Genomic DNA, 22702 nt, shown 5'->3' on the forward strand with positions numbered 1-22702 from the left:
TATTGCTTTTATTTATGTTTCTTTGGTTGTTAGTTAAGTTGAACTATTTCCTAATGAGCATCTTATATATCAGTGAATTGTCTATTTATACCTTTTTTCTATTGAACCTTAGCGTTTTTCTTACTGATATACATAAATTCCTTATGTTACTCTATATCTGTTATAATTGTTACAAATATTTTCCTCTCTCTATTTTATCATTTAATTGGCTATGATTTATTTTCCTTGTAGAAGGTATAATCTTTTTTGTCATTTCAGGGAAAATGTTTCCCTCACCCAGAAGTCAGATAACCACCCATGTATATTCATTCATTCATTCATTCATTCATTCACTTGTCTTTAAACAGAAAAACACATAAAATGAGGTTATGTATTGATTAGTTGATGAAAATGTCATGATGAGAGGCTTGTGGGAACTTTATTTCTCCCAGGAGCAATGATGCAGTATTCTCAAATTCAGTGTTTTTGGTACCTTTACAGAAAATAACTATTGCAGGTAATGGGAATTAACTGCATTACATTTCTATTTTTTCCTCATATACAATAAGGAACCTGAAGTCATGGGGAAATTTGACAGGAATTTCATGAACATTGATGAAAGTAATAAGCCAATATCTTTTGGAATCTAAGTTTTCTCTAGTGAAAGGTAGAAGGTAGATTTTTAAAAAGCTATTCTCCTCAAAGGAGAAAATGTACATGCTTAGAAAAGGGAAACACAGGAAATTGTCGTTGGATAAGTAGAATACATACACACAACACAGACACACTTTATTCATACATGTAACAAATGTTTATTGAGCACCTCCTGTGTCAGTCACTGTATTAGGGTTTAGGAACACAAATGAGAGCAAGATGCTTCTGCCCTCACTGAGCTCTCGGGGAGGAAAAGGCCAATTGTAATCACAAAGTGCTGAGCACAGCAATTAGGGATGAAGCAGGCATCAGAAATGGCAGTTGTACACACTTCATGCCCATTCTCAAATCACAGAGCACCGCACAGCTCCTTAACACTGGCATGCAGGTAACAATACTAGTACACATGAGATTTACTTGTTGAAAAAATGTTTGAATGTGCCCCATCTCTGGTACAATATAGTAAAAAAGAAAAATAACTGTAGGTGTGGATATAATCAACCACATGTTCTCTTTGAAAGGGTAGATTAGGCATTTCAAATTGTGACATGGCACCAGAAGGCCATATATTGCTCCTAAAGCAGTTGGCAAACAACAAATAGTATAGAAGTTTCATGGCTTTTCAGGGATCTCATTTCTTTAAAAAAGGACATTTCAAGGGGAAGCACTAATAGAAATTTTATTAAACATCAAAGATGCAATTTAAAAAATTAACAAATCTCTTTTGAACTTATTTTTATTTTATTTTCCTATATCGAAGGGCTTGACTTCGGTTGCACCTTCACTTATAGGCAATGCCTGCTTTCAGCACGTGTGCCACACAAGATGTGCTCTCTAACATTGTTTCTTACTGAAGCCAGGTTTTAAATAGATACTCAGAAAAGTTTAGGAAAAAATGGGAAGTCATTTCTGCTGCGATAGAATCTTTTGACAGTGGCGATGAAAACTACAGATTCTAGAGTAAACAGTGTGGTCCACATTCTTGAATTAAAGAGGGAACTGCTCCTTCAAATCACATCAAAAAAGAGTGCAGGAGGCTCAGAAGCACCGAGCAGGCCAACGTGTGTTGCCAGGTGCCTGTTAGGCTTGTGGCATAGGAGTCTCAGATTTGGTTTAGGCAGTCACAGGATACTGAGAGCAACAGGGATGAGGAAAACCTTAGCCTTTGACTTACTGAATCAGGTTGTGGAAAGCCTTTTGATTAGGGTGCCCAGTAGGTCCAGCAATTCCACATCAGCCAATTCACTCTTATGAGAAAGAGGAAATGGACTTTGATTGGCCATCTACAGTATTCTGGGCATCATATTAGTCACTTCACATATATTTCATTCTGCAGGTGGGGAAACAGAAGTTCAGAGCTAACCAGCCCAGGTCACAGAGCTATAGTAAATGGCAGAGTCATAATTTATCTATTTGACTCTCAAAGCACAGAGCAAATAACATTTGCCAGGTACCTTTATACATTAGCAATTAAAACCTATAAGGTAGCTACTGCTATGCCCATTTTACAGATGAAGAAACTGAGGTCAGAGAAGCTACCTCACTCATTCAAGGTCACACTAGTGGTAGTGCTGATGCATGTTTCTAACTCAATTATCCCAAGCACATGCTCTTTCTACCACATTGCGTCCCTTGAGTAGGAGTAAAAATAAGCAAAGAACTGGCTCTAAGTATGCATCAGAAACTTGCTTAAAGAGGAAGATAGAAAGCAAGTAGGTTAAGGTACCACATAACAATATACATCCTGAGTACACCAGAAAAATTGATACTTAGATGACCACCAGGAGTTCTCAAAGCATTAACTTATGTACATTATATTTTTTAAGAGGGGAGGGACTTTATAAGTCATTTCAGGATGTTCTTATTCCCAAATCCTTAAAATTAAAAAGTTTTAATGTTTAAAGTACTAACCCTTGATTACTTATAAAAGTAAATATACAGTATCACATTCTCTGTAGGTTCACAATGGCTGAGATTTTCTTGTGTTCTTGTTAAAAAAAATTGAACTCTACTTGTTTTAAGTTGGCCAAATGTATGTTATAAATATAGAATTCACTTCGGTCAGGGGCTGATGTGAATACACACAACAAATCCCAAAGGAACTCAATGTTATGTGAGTCAAATAAAGGAACTCAATGTTATGTGAGTCAAATAAACCTCAATTATAATTCTATTTGGATGATGTAGTCTTACCTTCTTTGATTGAAATATTTTCTCTTTTGGAAAAATGTTTCTCAGCCCTCACCAGTCAGGTGAAAATTGAAATAAAAAGAAACGAAGTTGCCTTTTTCCTCTCCTGCCTCTGCTCCCACCTGTTCTGTGGCAATAGGCTAGAAGCCCTCAGAGGATGACCCACATTTGTTCACTAGGCTACCATTTGGCATTTGGCATTTTGCCATTTTTCCTACTGCAACCCACGCTGGTAATGACGGCTGCCCCTGCAAGTGCCTGCTGGAAGCACAGCCAGCACTGCTCTCTCTCCTGTGTGTGCCAGTGGATGTGTACTTGAGGGCAGCTCGTGCTGGTGTCTGCACTGAGCGTGATGCAAGATACGGAGAGGACTGCCCCTTCCTGCCCTCCCCCTTCTACTGAGGCTCCAAGTCTTGAATTCTAATTTACCAGTTCCTTAGTTATTATTTGAGTCTTTGATGGCAGTCCGTCATACTGGGACTCAGGCATGGGTTCAGGGGGCGCGCTGGAGGGGAGTCCGAGTGACAGAAACCGCGCTGCCCTCAGACTCACCCTTCCCCTCTGACCCTGCTCCATTGTCCTTCAGCCAGAATGGTGCCCTTCCTCCCTTGGGATGGGTTCTTTCTCAGGAAGAACCTTGATTCCTCATGCAAATCGCCTGTGGCAGGGTCAGCCTGCCAGTCAATCCTCCAGACAGGATTACATCGGAGGATTTCATTTATGCTTGAAAAATAGCTTTTAGAGACCATCTGAAAAGGAGACAATCATGGGGATGTGAAGAAAATTTAACCAAATAAGCAGAGTTGTATATACCAGAGACGTCTGTACAGAGAGAGATGTCTGGCACCAGATCTGGTATAGATGTTTTATCTGTCCTGGCTCAGTCTAGCTGGTTTATGTTGATGGGATTAAATTTACGGACCTGGATAAACAACCCCAGTGAGAAAATAATCACCTTGTTGTGCCTTAGCAATGGCTGCTCTCCTGTTTTAAGGGATTCAGCTTCTCAACTGATTCACAGAAAACTGGATGCGACTTGCCGGACCTGATTACATACAGGGGTGGGCAGTTTAAGGGCTCTGCCCAAAGTCTTTATCAGCACAGATCAAAAAGGTTGTCGTCTTTTGGAATTTGAGAAATTACACGTTGTAAAATCACAGCACTGCCGGGGGGGACCCTGTGACCGTATCTAATTTCAAATCCAGGACACAGCAGCTGTTGTACTATTAATATCCCAATGTGTGTAAAAAAGAAAAACGAAGAAAACCACATAAGTAATGAAAATGTGTTCAGATCCATGGATGACTGTGACTTTCAGCTAACCGCTAGAAAAAATATGACTACACTTTTATGATTTATTACATGGAATCCTTTTTTTTTTAAGTGGCAGTCTCTAGGCAAAAGATTAGAGATAATTTTACCCTTGAAAACCACCATTCTACCTTCTATCTCTATGAATTTAACTATTCTAAGTACTTATATGAAATACAAGCAGAATCGTATAGCAGTTGTCCTTTTGTGACTAGCTCATTTCCCTCGCATAGTTACCTTCCAGGCATCCCCTTGCAGCATGTCAGAATTCCCTTCCTTTTTAAAGGCTAAATAACATTGCATTGTGTGTACTAGTATATACCGCATTTTGTTTATCCATTCATCTGTCAATGGATACTTGAGTTGTTTCCACCTTTTGGCTATTGTGAAGAATGTTGATATGAACATGAGTGCCTGCTTTCAATTCTTTTGGGTCTGTAACTAGAAGTGGAATTGCTCAGTCATATGGTAATCTCTTCTTAACTCTGAGGAATCACCACACTGACTTCCATTGTGGCTAACCTATTTTACATTTTCATCAGCAGGGCACAAGCATTTCAATGTCTCTACAACCTTGCCAATAGTTATTTTCTGTTATTTGGATGATAACCATCCTAATGAGTAAGAAGTGGCATCTTACTGTGCTTTAGATTTGCATTTCCCTAATGATTAGTGATGTTGCCTATATTTTCATGTGCTTGTTGGCCATTTGTATATCTTCTTAGAAGAAATGTCTACTTAAATCCTTTGCCCACTTTTTAACTGGGTTGGGTTTTTTTGTTGCTGAGTGGTAGGCGTTCTTTGTATAGCCTGGATATATATGATTTGCAAATATTTTCTCCCATTCTGTGGTTTGCTTTTCACTCTGTTGATTGTGTTCTTTGATATACAGAAGTTTTAAATTTGGATATAGTTCAGTTTATCCATTTTTTCTTCTGTTGTCTATGCTTTTGATGTCATATCCAAGAAATCATTGCCAAATTCAGTGTCATGAAATTTCCCCGCTATGTTTTCTTCTAAGCATTTTAGCTCTTACATTTAGGTCTTTGGTTCATTTTGAGTTAATTTTTTTATATGGTATCAGGTTCCTACCTTTCATTCTTTTGCATGTGGATATCCTGTTTCCCCAGTATCACTTGTTGAAAAGATTGCCCTTTCTCCATTGAATAGTCTTGGCATGCTTATTGAAAATCATTTGATCATATATTCTAGAGTTTATTTGTGGGCTTAATAATCTATTCCATTGGTCTGTATGTTTGTACGTATGGCAGTACCACACTGTTTTAATTATTGTAGCTTGGTGGTAAGTTTTGAAATCAAAGTGTGAGGCCTCAAACTTTATTCTTTTGCAAGATTGTTTTGGCTCTTTAAGGTCTCTTGAAATTCCCATATGCATTTTAGGATGGATTTTTCTATTTCTGTAAAAAAACATTCGGATTTTGAGGAATTTTACTTTTAAAAATTCAAGGATCATAGTGATAATAAAAGCAAGTTTTAACATGAAAAATAGCATCTATCTGTGATATTTTAATAAAAGATTTCTTTTGGATGATTTTGTCTGAAATGCTAGAAAAGGGTGATCTTTAATGAACAAGTTGTATAAAGACTATTAGGCTACTATTGACCATATAGTTGTGGAAAGAAATTTCTCCAGAGAAACCCAAAGACACATTTTTAGCTTCAATGACCCTTTAAACCAGTGATGGCGAACCTATGACACACGTGTCAGAGGTGACACGTGAACTCATTTTTTTTGGTTGATTTTTCTTTGTTAAATGGCATTTAAATATATAAAATAAATATCAAAAATGTGAGTCTTTTTTTTTACTATGGTTGCAAATATCAAAAAATTTCTATATGTGATACAGCACCAGAGTTAAGTTAGGGTTTTTCAAAATGCTGACACGCCGAGCTCAAAAGGTTTGCCATCACTGCTTTAAACTAACCATGCCTACATCTTCTCCTTGTATATTGTATTACTAGTCATGTTAACTTTGCATTCTAAAACTCAGGAGAAAATATTGGTTTTATTTCTACAGTAATAGCTAATACCATCATAATTACATAGCTGTTTTTTCATGCAATATATTTATAATTTTGTATTTACTTAACCTGGATAAATAGGATAATTCAATTTGTCTGAGATTTAAAGATAGTTTATTTCCTATTACAACATTCTGGAATGTACTATTTTTTCTTACTCAGTTTACATATTTTCTTTTGGAATAAACTTAAGAAGAACAAAGTGACTCCTAAATTGTAGACAAGAATGTCAGATGAAAGAATGGAAGTTAACAAAATGTAATTGTTTAGATCTTTTAAACAAGGCTAAACAGTTAAGATTGTCCTGAGAATTTCAGAGCTGGTTTATGCCTCTCTGACTTCACATCACTTATCTCACTTCTCTTTATTTCCACAAATATTTACTGAGTGCCTGTCATGTGGGCAGACACTCTTTTAGGAGACAGTGTAGACACAGTCCCCCCTTCCTCAAAGCAGCTCACAGCCTAATAAAGAAACAGACAAGTAAACTAGTAAATCACTTTATCTAAATAGGTCCGCAACATTGAGCTGAGTTTCCAGAAGCGTAAAGCATGCACAGATGGGCATGCCTTGGTCTTCCCGGGTCATCTTTTCTAGGGTTCCTTGGCTCACTGCAGCAATAGGACCATATTGAGGGAATTAACTAAATAATTCAAAGGAGTGATCGTGTTTAGGAACTGTGACGTTCTGGTTCTTCCGTAAGCATAGAAATAGACTTATTCTTTCCTCCAAATGCTTCCACCATTTAAGGCCAGCAGCTATTGACAGAGAATTGCCTTGTTCGAGGTGTGCAGTGTCAGATGGTAGGGGCAGGCGTCTCAAACTTCCCAACTGAATGTGCTCCCTCCAAACCTAGGCGAGTGGACCACCATACTGGGGGTCATGGTGGCATCATCGAAGAATCTGTCCCAAGCTATCTGCCTCAAGCACATGTTTTTTAAATCTTGTGTTTTTTCCCCTAAACATTCAAGTGAATATTAAAATTGCATTCATGTTTTGAAAGAGTTTTTAAACTACCACCCACCCCAAGTCTTTAAGTAATCTGAATGCTTCAGGAGGATGCACCCTGTTTAGCTATGACACATGGGTATAAGAACTAAGCATTCTAGCCCTAGCCAATTTGACTCAGTGGATAGAGCATCAGCCTGTGGACTGAAGGGTCCCAGGTTCGATTCCAGTCAAGGGCATATGCCCAGGTTGCGGGCTCCATTCCCAGTAGTGGGTATGCAGGAGGCAGCTGATCAGTGATTCTTTCTCTTCATTGATGTTGCTCTCTCTCTATCCCTCTCCCTTAATCTCTGAAATCAATTAAAAAATATATTTTTTTAAAAAGAACTAAGCAGTCTCTCCTACTCATTTTGGGTTCCCCCCAAATTTAAAAAAACCCACAAGTTTAGAAAACAGTTTAAATTTTCACCTGGCATAATCATGATGAATGGCATTTGCCTTGAAAGAAAACTAAGTTTTGGAAACATGCCGGTGAAACTCGGTTCCTAAGAACACTAAATCCACTGTGGCTGCCCTGCTAGATGCCGGGGCATTTTGGAATATCTAGTCTTCTGTCCACTTGGTGTTTGCCCTAGGATGACCAGTTCATTCCACTTTGCCTGGGACTGTTCTGATTTTCAAAAGCTCCACCATAAGGGATCCCACTCTTCTTAGTCCCAGGCAAACTGGGACAGTTGGTCACCTTTATTTGCCCAGAACTGGCAAACACTTCCAACAGTTTCCCAGGACCCTTCTGGTTTAGGCTACTGGTCTGAAGTGGCTGTGATTCCTCGGTGGAGAAGGATCAGTGGAACTGATAAAACAGTGAGAACAGGAGAAGTCTCTGGGAATCACACAACCCTGCTGGGAACCTTGAGCTAACATAGCAAATGTTTTAAGCGCGTATGGTGGTGAATTGGTTTATCTGTCTTAAAGCAGTGGTTTCTAAGGGTGACTGTGCTTTAGATATTTTAAATCTCAATTTCTGGGCTGCACCAACCGATTCAGAATGTCTACCTTTTTAACACAGTAGGTGAATGATCTACCATACAAATCTGACAATGTCACTGTCCTGCTGTTTAAAAATGCTAAGGCTTCTTGCTGTTCCAGGATAAAATGCAAACTCCCTGCCTGGTTCACATGGCTTTTCATGGTCATCACTAGCCTCATGTTGCCCCAGCCCATGCATCTACACCTGTTTGGCCTTTGCCTAGTCTTCTCTTGGACAAGAACGCTCTCGCCCTAACGACTTCTCTATTTCTCTGGCTCAAGTACTTGTGAAATTTTGGCTCACTTCCCCCAGGAAACCTCCTTTGCTAGTTCAGTTCAGGTCCCTGTAATTCCGCCATCCTAAGACTTATCATGTTATATTGTAAATGTCTTTTCAGTTGTTTGTCGATGTGCCTGTAGACTTTAATCCCTGAGGATGAAATTATATCTCCAATACTAACTACAGTGCATGATTGGAGTTAGCCATCTTTTGAACTATGCCTCTGTGTGGCCTCCACCTGTGTCTTGTCCTGTCCCTCATCCCTAACTCCCAGATACCCTTCCCTGACTTTGTAAGATGAAGCATACTCACCTGCTGGCCCTGGGCTTTGCAGAGTAGCTCTTTGCTGCCCCCACATGCTTTGAATCAGCTCCTCATGCAGCCATTTGAGACAACCCCTTGCTCCACCTGGTCCACTTTCAGTTCTGCAGGGACACTTTTGCTCTTGGCTTCTGTGTGCCTCCCTTGGCACATAGAGGAACCATGTAGAAAAGAGAAGGGTGCAATGCTTCTGTCTGTTTCTATACCCTTACCCTTATCTCATATTTATTCTCCTCCATCATCAAGATTAAATAAAGATTTTTATTAAGACTCTTCTCCTTCGACCGCCCCCCCCCCCCTTCTCTCCCTTTTCTTGAGTCCTCTTAATGCATTCTTCCCTTTGCAGCTACTAAGCAGCTCCCAGAATCCCAGAACTTTAACCATTTGCTTCTGATAAAGCTTCTGTGTGAAAAATAGTAATGTTTGAAGACAGGGACTTTCTTACATTTTTAATTCTTTTTATACAAAAATAACAAGGTTTTCAAAAATAGAGTTGTAAAGTGGTTTTGTCCTGAAAATGTAGGCTCTTATTTACATAGATTGAATCATATGTTTAAAGTATTGTAAAAATTTTCTGTGATCCATAGTTATCATTTTTCTTATTGTTGTTAATCCTCACCCAAAGATATGTTTTCCATTGATTTCTTTTAGAGAGAGTGGAAGAGAATAGGGAGGGGAGAGAGGAAAGAAACATCGATGTGAGAAACACATAGATCGCTCCCCCCTCCCCTGCCCCCCCACCCTCACCCCGCCATCACCACCAGCAGCTCTTGCCCTGATGGCAGACAATCCCTGTATGTCCCTGGTTCCTTTCAAGCTGCTGCCCTAACCTAGAGCTCAGAGGGAGTGAGTTCCAGTAAGTCCATGTGCAGGCCCTTTAAGAGGAACTGCCTGGGACTTCAGCAGCCCTCCATCTCACTGAGCCACAATCCTGCTGTGTGTGTGTGTGTGTGTGTGTGTGTGTGTGTGTGTGTTTTAATGTAATTTGCTGATTTTTGAAAGAGAGAAAAGGGAGAGGAACATTGACTTGTTGTTCCACTTACTGTTGCATTCATTGGTTGATTCTTGTATGTGCCCTGACCAGGGATTGAACACACAACCTTTGCATATTGGGGTGATGCTCTAACTAACTGAGCTACACGGACAGGGCTATCCATTTGTTTTTAAAGCCAGAAGCTAGGGGACTTCTCCTCCTGGCACTGGAATTCTGGGCTGGGAGGCCTGGGGGGGGAGGGGGTTGGGACCCCTTACTCTTTAGGGGGTACCTCCACAGCTAAGATATCCCCCCTGGTTTTTATCTGCTATATGTGGGTATAGGACCAACCCATATCATGTCTCTGCCCCTCCTTCCAGTCTTGATGTGGCTTCTTCTTTAATTCCCTAATTGTAGGACTTCCATTCAGCCAGATTTCAGGTAGTTCTGAATAGTGGCTATGCTGTAGTTCAGTTGTAATTTTGATGTGGTTGTGGGAGAATTTGAGTACTGTGTTTACCAATGCCACCATCTTAACCCATTGACTAAATAGGTACCACAATATTAATGATTGGTTTAGTATATTAAACCATTTTACGTAACAGCAATTTATAGCAACACTTGTTTTCATTCATTATGATAATTATTATAGCAAAAAGCTTTTAGTAAGTTCATGATGAACAGTGTGGTTCTAAATATATAATGCACAGTGTTACATCACCATAGCATCTTTTTCTTTGGTAATTAGTCTATGGTTGTTAAACTAAGAATGAAATGTGAAGTGTATGTAGCAATAGCATATTACAATAAGTTCAAGCATAAACACATTTTTTTTAGGGAGAGAAGAAATAGGTGTCTCACATCAATTGAAAAGAAAGAAGCTATTTTCTTCAAACAGAATAGGAAGATTTGGTCAAGAAGATAAATCCCAACAATATTTACATGTTTGTAAACTGAATAATGGTTGTTCTGTAGCTTAGTTGTAATAGCTTAAACTTTTAAACTAAAATAGCTACCTATTTTCAGTTTTAAAAGCTCATTATTTACATTATCTTGTTAGGGCCTTGCATTTCCCTGTGATATAGAGAGGTTGGTGTCTCTACATTATAGACAAGGAAACTGAGTCAGGGAGACTAAGTAACTTTTGGAAAGAGGGTGTTCTGATTTAAAAATTCCTTTTTGAAAAAATGTTAATGGCAAATTGTGAAATGTCTACACTGTTAAATGATATCAGTCTTAAATGTTATATTTTGTTAGGGAAAAGTATATCTTATAAAAAAATTTTTTTTCCAGCATAAAGGCATCTAATGATGGGGACCTAATAGAAATTAAATTGTTATTATTGACTTGGCAGCTACTGTGTGCCAGGTTCTATACTAGGTATTTTATATACTGATATCTTATTTCATCCTAAGAACAATTGTTTAAGAAAGTTATTATAATCCTATTTCACAGACAATAAAATTAGGTCAAAGTAATGTTAGCAACTTGTACAAATCACACAGCACAGCTGGGACTGGAAACAAATTCTGAGTTTTTGCAAAGCTGGGCTCACTCTATCATTCCATGCTGTAAATATTATTTTCATGTTAATTCAAATTTTTATTTGCCTGATAGCTTTATTTAATTTCCTCTATGCTCAGATCATGTAAGTTTATGCTAACTAGCAGGACTATTTATACACTCAAGATCATTTGATTTACATTTGAGAGTCATTCTCTGATTACCTCAATCCACAATTAGAGATAAACATTTTTTCAGAGATGTCATTTGTGGAAATGCCATATGGGAATAGTTCTGCTGTGATTTCTTTAGCTATCTAGTCAGAATGTAACTAATCAGGATAAATATTAGGTGGGAAAACCTATGATCTTTATACCGTTCTGTTTTTAGTACCACTTACCTAGTGACTGTTGTATCTGTGCCTTCACTGCTATGTTTGAAATAGTTATAAAAGGAATCAAGACAATGTCAGAAACAGGGTATAGAATAATCATTTGGGCCGTTTTGGTGTTATGTCCTTTGTGCTAAACCCCAGAGGCACTATTACAGGCTTGTCTATACACAGAATGAAGGCAGCTTTCTCAGCATTTGGTATGACAAAAAAAGAGCACTTTCTATTTCATTATTTGCCTTGGCTTCATTTATATGAAATAGGAATGATGAAGTTTTTCTCCTTTCTTCATAAAGTATAACTTTGTTTCTCTTTATAAAATTAATGTTGTTCACTGTAGAAAATTTAGGAAATACATATAAGCAAGGAAGAAAGAGAGAGAATGAATGAATAAAAGCAGCTCTAGTCTCAATACAATATTTTAGTGCCTATTTTCTAAGCCACTTCTTTTGGTGTTTTAATTTTTTTTCTAAATTACTTGAGAATATGATCAAATCTATTTTCTAAGCTTCAGTAAAAAATTTCTCCTGAATATTTTGAGTTCTGTGTTTATTCTGTTCCTTTACTAACCATCTATCTATATATAATAAAAGCCTAATATGCAAATTGTCCCCTTGGGCAGTCATTTGACGGGGAGACAGGGAGTTCGACCACTCGCTATGACATGCGCTGACCACCAGGGGGCAGCACGGAACATGGCAGGCATTGGTGATGCACTGTGACTTCTCGCCAGCTACCTGGGGGCAGGGGTGACAGGGACGGAGGTGTGGTGAGAATGCAGGGTGTCCACCGAGCTAGCTCTCACTTCCCCTGCTACCCTCCACTGGGATCCCAGGGCTCGCATGCTGGGGAAGCCCCTGTGCTCAGGTGCCAGGCACCCGCGAGGGCCCACCCCCCACCCGTGTGGCCTCTTCCAGGTGAGCCGGGCCATCGCTGCAGGGGCTGGTCGGGCTCCCCATGGGTTTGCGCAGGAGCTGGTGTGCGAGGCCAGCCGGGAGAGAGCATACTGCCTGCCCGGCTTCCGGACGGTGCCGCTCGGTGGCCCAGAGGCCCACGCTGTGCCCTGGCCAACGGCATCCAGCCATGCTCACCATATCTCTGTGTGGGGACTTGGATTCTGTGACTCAGGCAGAGGGGGTTGTGTGGAGGGCCAGAGACCCAGGTGCTGTCCAGGGCCCAGAGGTCAGCTGGGACCTGTCCTTCCATGCCAGATACTTGCGTTTCAATCACCAGCCAGGCCTAGGGACCACACCCGTGCATGAATTTCGTACACCTGGCCTCTAGTCTATATATATAAAACCTAAGCGACCATCTGACCATTCGACTGTCCGACCAGTAGCTATGACGTGCACTGACCACCAGGGGGCAGGCACTCAACACTGGAGCTGCCGAGCTGCAGTGACGTGGCAGCTGTGGTTCTTGGGTGACACACCTGGAACCAGAGAGGAGGGAGCCCGATTCTGGAGTGTGTCACCCGAGAACTGCCCTCTTGCAATCCAGGACTCCTCAGGGGATGTCAGAGAGCCAGTTTTGGCCCTATCCCCGCAGGCCAGGCCAAGGGACCATACTGGTGCACAAATCAGTGCACCAGGATTCTAGTTACTATAATCTGTTTCAGAGAGCAGAGGAGCTGATGACTTGAAATATTTACATTTTATGAGTCAGTATCTCACTTTATTACGCAAAAGACAGTACATTCTATGTCTGCTCTAGAAGTCTTTGTATTTCACATATTAAAATGTGAGCCTTTACTTTATCTGATTTAAGAATTAAAAAAGAATTTAAATTACAGTTGACATTCAGTCTTATATTAGTTTCAGTACAGCATGCTGGTTAGATATTTATGTAACTTACAAAGTGATCCCCTCTATAAGTCCAGTACTCATCTGATGCTATACATAGTTATTACAATATTATTGACTATATGCTGTACTTTACATCCCTATCGCTGTTTGGTAACTGTCAATTTGTACCTCTTAATCCCTTTACCTTTTTCATCCAATCCCACAACCTAGTTCATCTGATTTAAATATGGAAAAGAGACAGTTGTTGGTTATTGAGACTTCTAGGTCACCAGTGTTCCATTGTCACCATTTCTTTTTCACTTCCAAATGTAATTCCAAATTTTCCTTCCTGTCATTCCATAAATTCACAGGCCTATGTTTCTTTCTTTTTTTTCTCTCTCTTAAGACAACTCATTTTCCTTCAGCTTTGACCAAAGCAAAAGGTTAACCTCAGGAGTATGGAGTAAGGTGATGACACCTTTCTGTGATCAAGAAAAGGAAATGCACTTGAAGATGGGAAATGCACGGGAATGGGGAAGTTTGATTAGATAATATCAAAAATTGGTATTCAGTATGGTTGCTAAGCCTCTTAACTGATTAGTGTGGAACAGTACTCTCAACTCCGGAATCACCTGAAGAGCTTTAAAAAGTACTAATGCTTAGTTCAGTGTTGGCGAACCTTTTGAGCTCGGCGTGTCAGCATTTTGAAAAACCCTAACTTAACTCTGGTGCCGTGTCACATATAAAAATTTTTTGATATTTGCAACCATAGTAAAACAAAGATTTATATTTTTGATATTTATTTTATATATTTAAATGCCATTTAACAAAGAAAAATCAACCCAAAAAATGAGTTCGCGTGTCACCTCTGACACACGTGTCATAGGTTCGCCATCACTGGATTAGTTTCTTCTTTTTTTAAAAAATATATTTTATTGATTTTTTACATAGAGGAAGGGAGAGGGATAGAGAGTTAGAAACATCGATGAGAGAGAAACATCGATCAGCTGCCTCCTGCACACCCCCCACTGGGGATGTGCTTGCAACCAAGGTACGTGCCCTTGACTGGAATCGAACCTGGGACCTTTCAGTCCTCAGGCCGACGCTCTATCCACTGAGCCAAACAGGTTACGGCAAGTTTCTTCTTCTAAAGACTTGAATGCGATTGGTCTGGGATGGCCTGGGCACTGGAATTTTTTAAAGTTCCCTAGTGATTCCAATACAGTCAGGTTTGAGAACCATTATTTTAGAAGATGCTATCACTATTCACCTGTGTGAGTACTTCCTGCCTGAAGACCAGTAACAACCAACATACCTTGGGCTCCTCTCCACAGGGCCACCGTATATCGGTATGGAGTTATGCCTTGCACAAAGGTGCCTGGCAGAGGGAATAAACAGGGGCTGAAACACAGCCCACTCTTTGCTCAGGCGGCAAGCTGCACTCTGACTCTGGGCTGTATCTCCTGGCACCTTCTCTAACTTGCACGAAGACACTGTACAGCCTCGTCTGACACCGCATCTGTGTTTATGTCCTTTCACCCTCCACGGAGACACATGGCCTTTCCATTGGACTATTTGTGACTTTAACTTTCTCACTAATTCCAAACCACTAGGTTCTTCAAAATGAACATTTTCCATTTTTGTCTTGAAATGAGCACATTATATGTGGCAGAAACAACATGGGAAAATCTGCAAATTCCAGTCCATTGACGTTTCTGCAATAAATTAGTCTTTAACCATCTGGAATTAGATTTTTTTGGAGACTATGAATTAACAATAAAAGTGAGGAACCTCAAGAATGACCAACTGTATAATGGTGCTATGTCAGGACTAACTAGTCAGCACCCCATGTTTAAAATACCATGAGGTTTGTAACTTCATAGCCATAGTTAGCATTACACAGGGAGAAACTCTATTCTATTGTCACAGACTGAACTCTGTTGTCAACCAGTTTATTCTTTAGTATAAGTTAAAATGTAGTCAGGATACTTCAAACCCATCACCATTACTGGAAAAGCAAGTATATGACTAGATGGGAGTACATTTAGCAAGTGTCAGCTTCATTATAACTAGAGGGATAATCACTACTAACCAGTAGAAAGTACATCCAGATGTATTTGCATTTTGTGATGGGGACCATAGTCAATATGATTTAAAACCTATAATTATGTGATTTTCTCAAGAGTTTCAACATGATGCTTACGTTTTGCTAAAAAACAAAAACAAAACAACTCTGACCATACCAATCTAACTTATCTGATTTTCGGTCTGTATGTTAAAGAGCTAAATTTCACCTTCAGTGTGAACACATTAGTTTGAAAAGCCCAGTCCAGCAACATGTGAATTCTCAACCATGTGTTTCTGTGCAAAAGAAATCACTTGATGGGAAACAGGAAATCACTAGTACAGGCTGTTTTTGTTAATTACACATGGAGTTATAACTGGAATGGGAAGAGCAGGTTTTTATTTTAAATCAGATTTGAATACTACACTGAGCATAAATAGAGAACTTTCAATTGTCATTGATCTTCTTTGCACTGAAAGGGGGTAAGTATTCCAGGATCAGTCCTACCCCCTCTTAGAATCATTGATATTTAGAAAAAGCAATTTTTATGTAGTTAATATTAGCACAAATCCTTTCCTGCCTTCCTGCTTCCTAGCAACCTGAAGCAGAGTGTATGCTTGCCAATCTGCTTTCGGTAGAAATTAAGAACAGAAGACCCAGTGATTTTGCCAATCGCCCTGGAGAGGTGGGGGATGTATTCAGTAAGCTCCGTGCTGATTTTGTGAGCCCGGCATGTGATTTATGTTGCCAACCGTCTGACCCTGCTGCACTTTCTACCACAGGCCAGGGAAGATGTGATCCACATGCTGAAGACGGAGAAAACCAAGCCTGAGGTTCTGGAGGCTCATTACGGGTCTGCGGAGCCAGAGAAAGTGCTGCGGGTCCTGCACCGAGACGCCATCCTCGCCCAGGAGAAATCCATAGGAGAAGATGTCTATGAGAAACCAATTTCAGAGGTAAAAATATGACACCAGCAATCCCCTCCAAAGGGATCCTCCGAGTGATAGCTTAACACCTTTGCATTTTACATGCTGTCACATTTTCTTTCAAAGGCAACGTTTTTATGATACAATAATGTAGAATTAAGCTGAATTAAATAGCTCATGAATTATTGTAGGTGCATTTCAATAATAAGAATTTTAGAAGCATTTCCTGGAATATACTTAAAGCCTGAAATGTATTTTTCATGTGATTATGATAGTTACATGCTCTTACAGTCTGTTATTCTTTCATTTCTCTAAGAGATTATGTATGTAAAATGTGAATTGCTTATTGTTTTAGCATTGGGTTGTCAAGATTATTATCAAATTGATAATGTAAAATTAAATTGATTTTATTATTGATATTTATGGTTTTAAAGCCACTGTGCTTTGGTATCATATCTATTCAACTCTGTGATAATTAAAATGATCTTATATGAGTAACTTAAATACAATGGTGAAGGCAAAATCCCAATGAAATGCTTAAGGCAATTCTTTAAGATGAAATGAAATCTATTAGGGCTGTAGCTAATAATTATATATGAGATTTTATTGGGAACTATTGCCATTGTTATTAATTACCCATGATGCTACATGTTAAAAATACTGTCACATTGTAGTAGAAGTTTGATGCTGAATTAGGGAATCAGTTGATGGATCTAGCCATATTAACTCTTCAGAATTCATGTAAAAAAATTCATATAGGTGAAATAAGTATCATAAATAAAAAAGAACACAGAAATTTAAAGTCTGACGCAATTTATTATAATTTAGCTTTTAACTTAGTCTAATCTTTGCCCAGCTCAGTTTGACAGTTCTCAGACAAGATCTGCTTTAGACAGTATTCACAACAGATTGATGGTCTTATAATTTTCTATTTTCTGCAACAAGGATAAACTGAAGCTCTGTTCTCATCTTTTCCTAACATGCTAAAAGATGATAGGATGCAGTCAACAGGCTGGCTCCACTTTACTGTTTGAGATCCATGGTTACTAGCTGCCTGCGGCCTTGGTCATGTCACTTCAGCTCCTTAAGCCCCAACTTCCTGCTCTGTCGGGTGGGAGAAACAACAGTGCACATATAATACAATTGTGAGGATTAAATGAAGCAATGCCTGTAAAGCTCTTAACAGCATGTCTGGTACATGCTAGGTACTCAACAGATAGAACCGTTGGTATTTGCTTGGATCTGAGGGTGATAATTGCTCACACACTTAATTAGTTCCAAACTTGGAGGGATTTGAGGAGTAAATGACATATAGAGGTCAAAATATCAATTTTATGTTATTATTGTAATCACCTGGATTGGAGAACTCAGCTTGGATAAATGGTATCATTTGAGCTTCCTAATTCTTTTCTCCCAAGTTACAGCTTGGAATAACCCCTTAAGAAGAGGTAGGTCTGTAGAGCACACGCACTTACCCAGAACCACTGCCTCCAGTGCACCGAGTTTTATGGACAGTACGCAGAGCAAGGAGTTTCTGACCCACCTTCAGAAAATAGACCTAACCCAAATGCTCCTACCTCATGGACAGAAGAGCAGAATAGAAAACCACCCAACCTTTGGGTTGTCCTTTTGGAATTGGCGAAGCTGGGCATGAATCTTGGTTCCTTTCTCTCCTCAACTCAACACACTAAAGAGTTATTCTTCCTTGGGGAGGAGTGAGTGAGGAGGTAGAGAAAAGGACAGAAGCTACTTTTCCCAATACTGCCAAAATGGTGAGGTCCTGCTTTGTGAGAGAAATAGAATGCTAAAAGGGGGAAAGATTTATCTTCCACTATCTACAGATATTTGGTCTCTGAAGACTTCAGGCTTAACAATCAAGTTCATATTATCCAGGGGCAGGAGTCCTGCTTTTAACTTCATGCGGCAAAAATCCCAATACATCACTGTTCCATTAACCTCCTGGGACCATGTGCTCTTAAGAGTTCCTAGAAGCCATGCTATACACCTCAAGCCAAAAAATTGCTGCTCACTCAAATATCCATACCAAATTAGGCACAGCTGGGTTACTCAATCGCACTCGCTGATTATGTAATCAGTGCTGGGGGACAAGCTGAGCAACTCCAGTGGCCTCACCCCAGGACTGTAGCTGCTCCAAAAACCCACATGGATAGAACACATTAAGGCTAAGGCCCACCTCCTGTCCAGGCTGCCCCAGAACACTAAATATCAATATGTGCTGTTTTTCTCCTCTAGATGACCTTAAAATGTCTATCTGGGTATCTTGTTCAACTGTCAAATTAATAAAGCTCCCATCTGCCCCTCCAAAGTTCCTTGAATGGATTGAGGAATAACTACAATAGTCTGATAGATGACTTCAAATATTTAGCTTTATTATTGACATAAATAAATAAATGACCTCAGCAGGCTTTCTATGCTTTCCCTCCTAGACTTTGGAGAAACCACTTGAGAGAGAGTTGAGCCTACAGAACACGTATATCATCTTGTGGCAGGCAGAGTAAAGAATAAGAAAAGAGAAGGTTGAGCTGCTCGTTTCCAGTTCCTTATCCCAAATACAACCTTCAAATAAGTCACCCCTCCTTCCTTAGTGAGGAGTGGCGGAGGGTATGAAGAAGTGGGCAAAGGCTGCTCTTTCCAATACTTTCAACAGCATGGAGAGTCCTACTCTATCATAAAGGAAAAAGGGGAAGGAGTCGCTCCTTCTCCATTTCTGATGATGAGGAGGAGGTTTCAGCAATGCTTGACAAATTCTAGAAAATATGGCGAAAATCACATTTGTAAAAGAATGGGAGAGTCCTTGGGGAGAATGTGTTGCAATATGAAGCTATGAGAAAATCTCTTCTATAGACTGTCCTGTTAAGATGGCAGAAGTTTACCGGAACCCATAAAGGTACAATTTGCCAATCTCTGATGATCTCAGATATTAGCAGCCTCCAGTTAACCTGGGCTTCTTCACCAGTCTGTCTGGCCACTTGCTTGTAGGAGATCTAGGCAGAAGGCACTGAGTATTATGGGGGCAGTATCTCCTTTATTTTGGGCCCCAGAAATGATCCATTCACTATAAAAATATGCAACTGTAGAGGGAGCTTTGGATCCTTCTTATGATGAAAGGCAAAGATGGAGAGCCCAGCAGGAACAGCTCTGATGCCTTTGCCCTGTGGAGCTACCCTCTTGGGTTTTAGGGAGGTGGTTGTGAGATTGAGAATGCATTTTCAATATGTCAGCTTCAACATCTAGAGCTGCGGCTCTCCACTGGAGGAGGCTTAGCAATTTTCCCCACTGGGGTATATTTGGCAATGTCTGGGAATAGTTATGTCACAACTCGTGGTGATACTACTGACATGTTGGGGGCAGAGGCCAGGCATGCTGCAAATCATCCTCCAATGCACAGCACAACCCCCAAAATAAATAAATATGTGGCCTAAAATGTCAGTAGTCCTGAGGTTGGGAAACCCTGGACTAGAATTTGAAGAGGAGAGCAGGATTGGGAACTATCAATATTATAAGATTCGATCCAATTTAGCAAACATTTACCGAACCCTTACTTTGTTCTAGGCCAGTGATGGCGAACCTATGACACGCGTGTCAGAGGTGACACGCGAACTCATTTTTTTGGTTGATTTTTCTTTGTTAAATGGCATTTAAATATGTAAAATAAATATAAAAATATACATCTTTGTTTTACTATGGTTGCAAATATAAAAAAATTTCTATATGTGACACGGCACCAGAGTTAAGTTAGGGTTTTTCAAAATGCTGACACACCGAGCTCAAAAGTTTCGCCATCACTGTTCTAGGCACTGTGCTGGGAGCTAGGAATTAAAAAGATGGTTAAGGGGTGATCCCTTAAGATCATATAGCCTGGCCAGAGAAATAGGCACAAAGCCCTGTAATAATATTTGATAAGACCTCTTTTAGTCTGAGATACGTGCACCCTACAGATTCTGAAAGCCTCCCTGTATTTATCATCTCTTGGAAAAGGACTTTTTATATTGTAGGTCTTTTTATATTTTTCCTAGAAATGCATTTAATTGCAAACCTTAAAAAGAGATGGTGATGCTGATAATCACCTTTCAGGGGAGAAGTTCGGTACATGTACATGCTGAGCTCTTATTTTTTCTGAGATCAGGAGGGATATTATCCTCTTTCTTTCTGGCCAGAGGGTTTTGTACCATCTCATGAAAACAGGGAAAGAGTTTGTTCTCCTGAAAGTTTAGGAGCCATACATGTGTTCACAGTAGAAGGGCCAGAAGGCCGGAAGTTACTGCAGTCTTACTATTGACTAGTTTGCAGAGCCCAGGGGCCCAGAGAAAATAAAGGCATGGGGGAAATGTTCTCCCCTTCAGGTGACAAATTGCTAGGCCAATGTAAACAAATTATTTAGCGTCATCTACAAATAAAGTAAAATATTAAGCTCTTTCCCATGTTTGCTTACTCAGCTGGACAGACTTGAGGAAAAACAGAAAGAAACCTACCGGCGCATGCTAGAGCAGCTGCTGCTGGCGGAGAAGTGCCACAGGCGCACGGTGTACGAGTTAGAGAACGAGAAGCACAAGCACACTGACTACATGAACAAGAGCGACGACTTCACCAACCTGCTGGAGCAGGAGCGGGAGAGGTAAGAGACACGCCTCACCGGTCACCGCAGGGTGCCTGCAGCCTCGTCTGTCACTCCTGGCAGGGCCCAGACTGTGCTCCAGTGACACCACAGACCGGTGCCCGGTCTCCTTCCGATTTCTGAATGGTTCTGACCCTAGAGAGTGAGACAGACTTTTACCTGGAACTATTCATCTGAACCTGTTTGAGGGTGCCTTTAAGTAGGACTCCACATCCCCACTAGGATGCTGAAAGCCAAATACGGTAAAGCTGGAAACCAACTCAGGAAGTTTATATTTGAACTTGATCAATGAAGCACCTGCATTTGAAAAGCCTCTCTACTAATTGCCTTCTATTTGAAATAACCTACTTGCTCTCTTCGGGACTGAAATCCATTTATTCAGGAAGGCAACTTTTAAAATTTAATTTAAAATGAAACCTATTCATTCTTTTTTAAAAAAATATATTTTTTTTTTATTGATTTCAGAGAGGAAGGGAGAGGGTGAGAGAGATAGAAATATCAATGATGAGAGAGAATCATCCATTGGCTGCCTCCAGTACGCCCCCTACCAGGGAATCGAGACTGCAACCCAGGCATGTGCCCTTGACTGGGAATCGAACCAGGGACCCTTCAGTCCACAGGCTGACGCTCTATCCACTGAGCCAAACCAGCTAGGTCCCTATTTATTCTTAATACCAGTATAGAAAATCTTAATATATGGTTATATAAAAATTACTTAATGACTAGAACTACCTGCTTTTCTTTCCAAGGGTTGAAAACTCTTAAGACAATGTAAAGAATCAAAACAAAATAAAAACTTAGTGTGTTGAGCCTTGCTTATCGAAATGTATTTGTTTTATTGATTTCAGAGAGGAGGGGTGAGGGAAGGAGAGATAGAAACATTAATGATGAGAGAGAACCATTGATCGGCTGCCTCCTGCACACCCCCTACCAGGGATCAAGCCCGAAACCCAGGCATGTGCCCTTGACTGCAATCGAACCTAGGACCTTTCAGTCTGCAGGCCGATGCTCTATCCACTGAGCGAAACTGGCTAGGGCAAGCCTTCCTTATCTACCCTTGTAGGTAGTTTTTTTTTTTAGGGATTGCCACCTTTGAAGCCAACTCGAGATTGACAAACTCTATGTTACCCCCTTTTATTTTGGCATCTTCTTTTTAACTTATTTTCTCCTTTTCCTTCCCATAGCTGAGTAATTAAGTCTGTAAATTTCACAAGCTTTGAAATCAATGACTTGAATCCTGATGATTTGAGTTACTGAGGGTGTCTGCTTCTGTGTATGGGTCTTGCAAATTGAGAGCCACCAGGATTGAAATGATAACAGGGGATGAAACAGCTTTATCCATCCCAGCTTTATTATCTACTTAGTTACCAAAAAGAGATCTGGTCTCCACAGATTAGTTTACTTACCAGAAAAAACCATCACAATAAGAGAGGAAATAAAACATGAAACAGCACAGGTTTGTGTTAGCTTTTTTAAAAAAGTATTGGTAATGGTTACTAATTATTAGACTTGGCCTGTTTCTTGGAGAAGCAAAAATGGAAAAGAGAACAATGGCTGTACAATATCCTCACTTGATGGTTTCTTTAAGCCTGTTTTTGCTTCTGAACACTCAGGTGTATCAGCTTCACGTTTGAACAAATAGGTTATCTGATTTGACATTTTGGTAACC

At 40.0% G+C, this 22702-nt stretch overlaps 1 protein-coding gene across 5 annotated transcripts in view; it reads left to right on the forward strand.

The window, feature by feature from the left end:
* Window positions 1-22702, forward strand: part of FILIP1 (filamin A interacting protein 1) — a 214402-nt gene that overhangs the window by 130111 nt on the left and 61589 nt on the right. For all 5 annotated transcript variants that reach the window (XR_009453467.1, XR_009453468.1, XM_059701145.1 and 2 more), the window contains exons 3-4: window positions 16254-16427; window positions 20855-21033. Coding sequence is in view for 3 of the 5 variants with exons in the window: in XM_059701145.1 (XP_059557128.1) it covers window positions 16254-16427; window positions 20855-21033 (353 nt within the window). In the remaining 2 variants the exon portion in view is untranslated. The remainder of the gene's footprint in view (window positions 1-16253; window positions 16428-20854; window positions 21034-22702) is intronic.

The sequence above is a fragment of the Myotis daubentonii genome, chromosome 6, assembly GCF_963259705.1.
Source record: "Myotis daubentonii chromosome 6, mMyoDau2.1, whole genome shotgun sequence".
NCBI lineage: Eukaryota > Metazoa > Chordata > Mammalia > Chiroptera > Vespertilionidae > Myotis > Myotis daubentonii.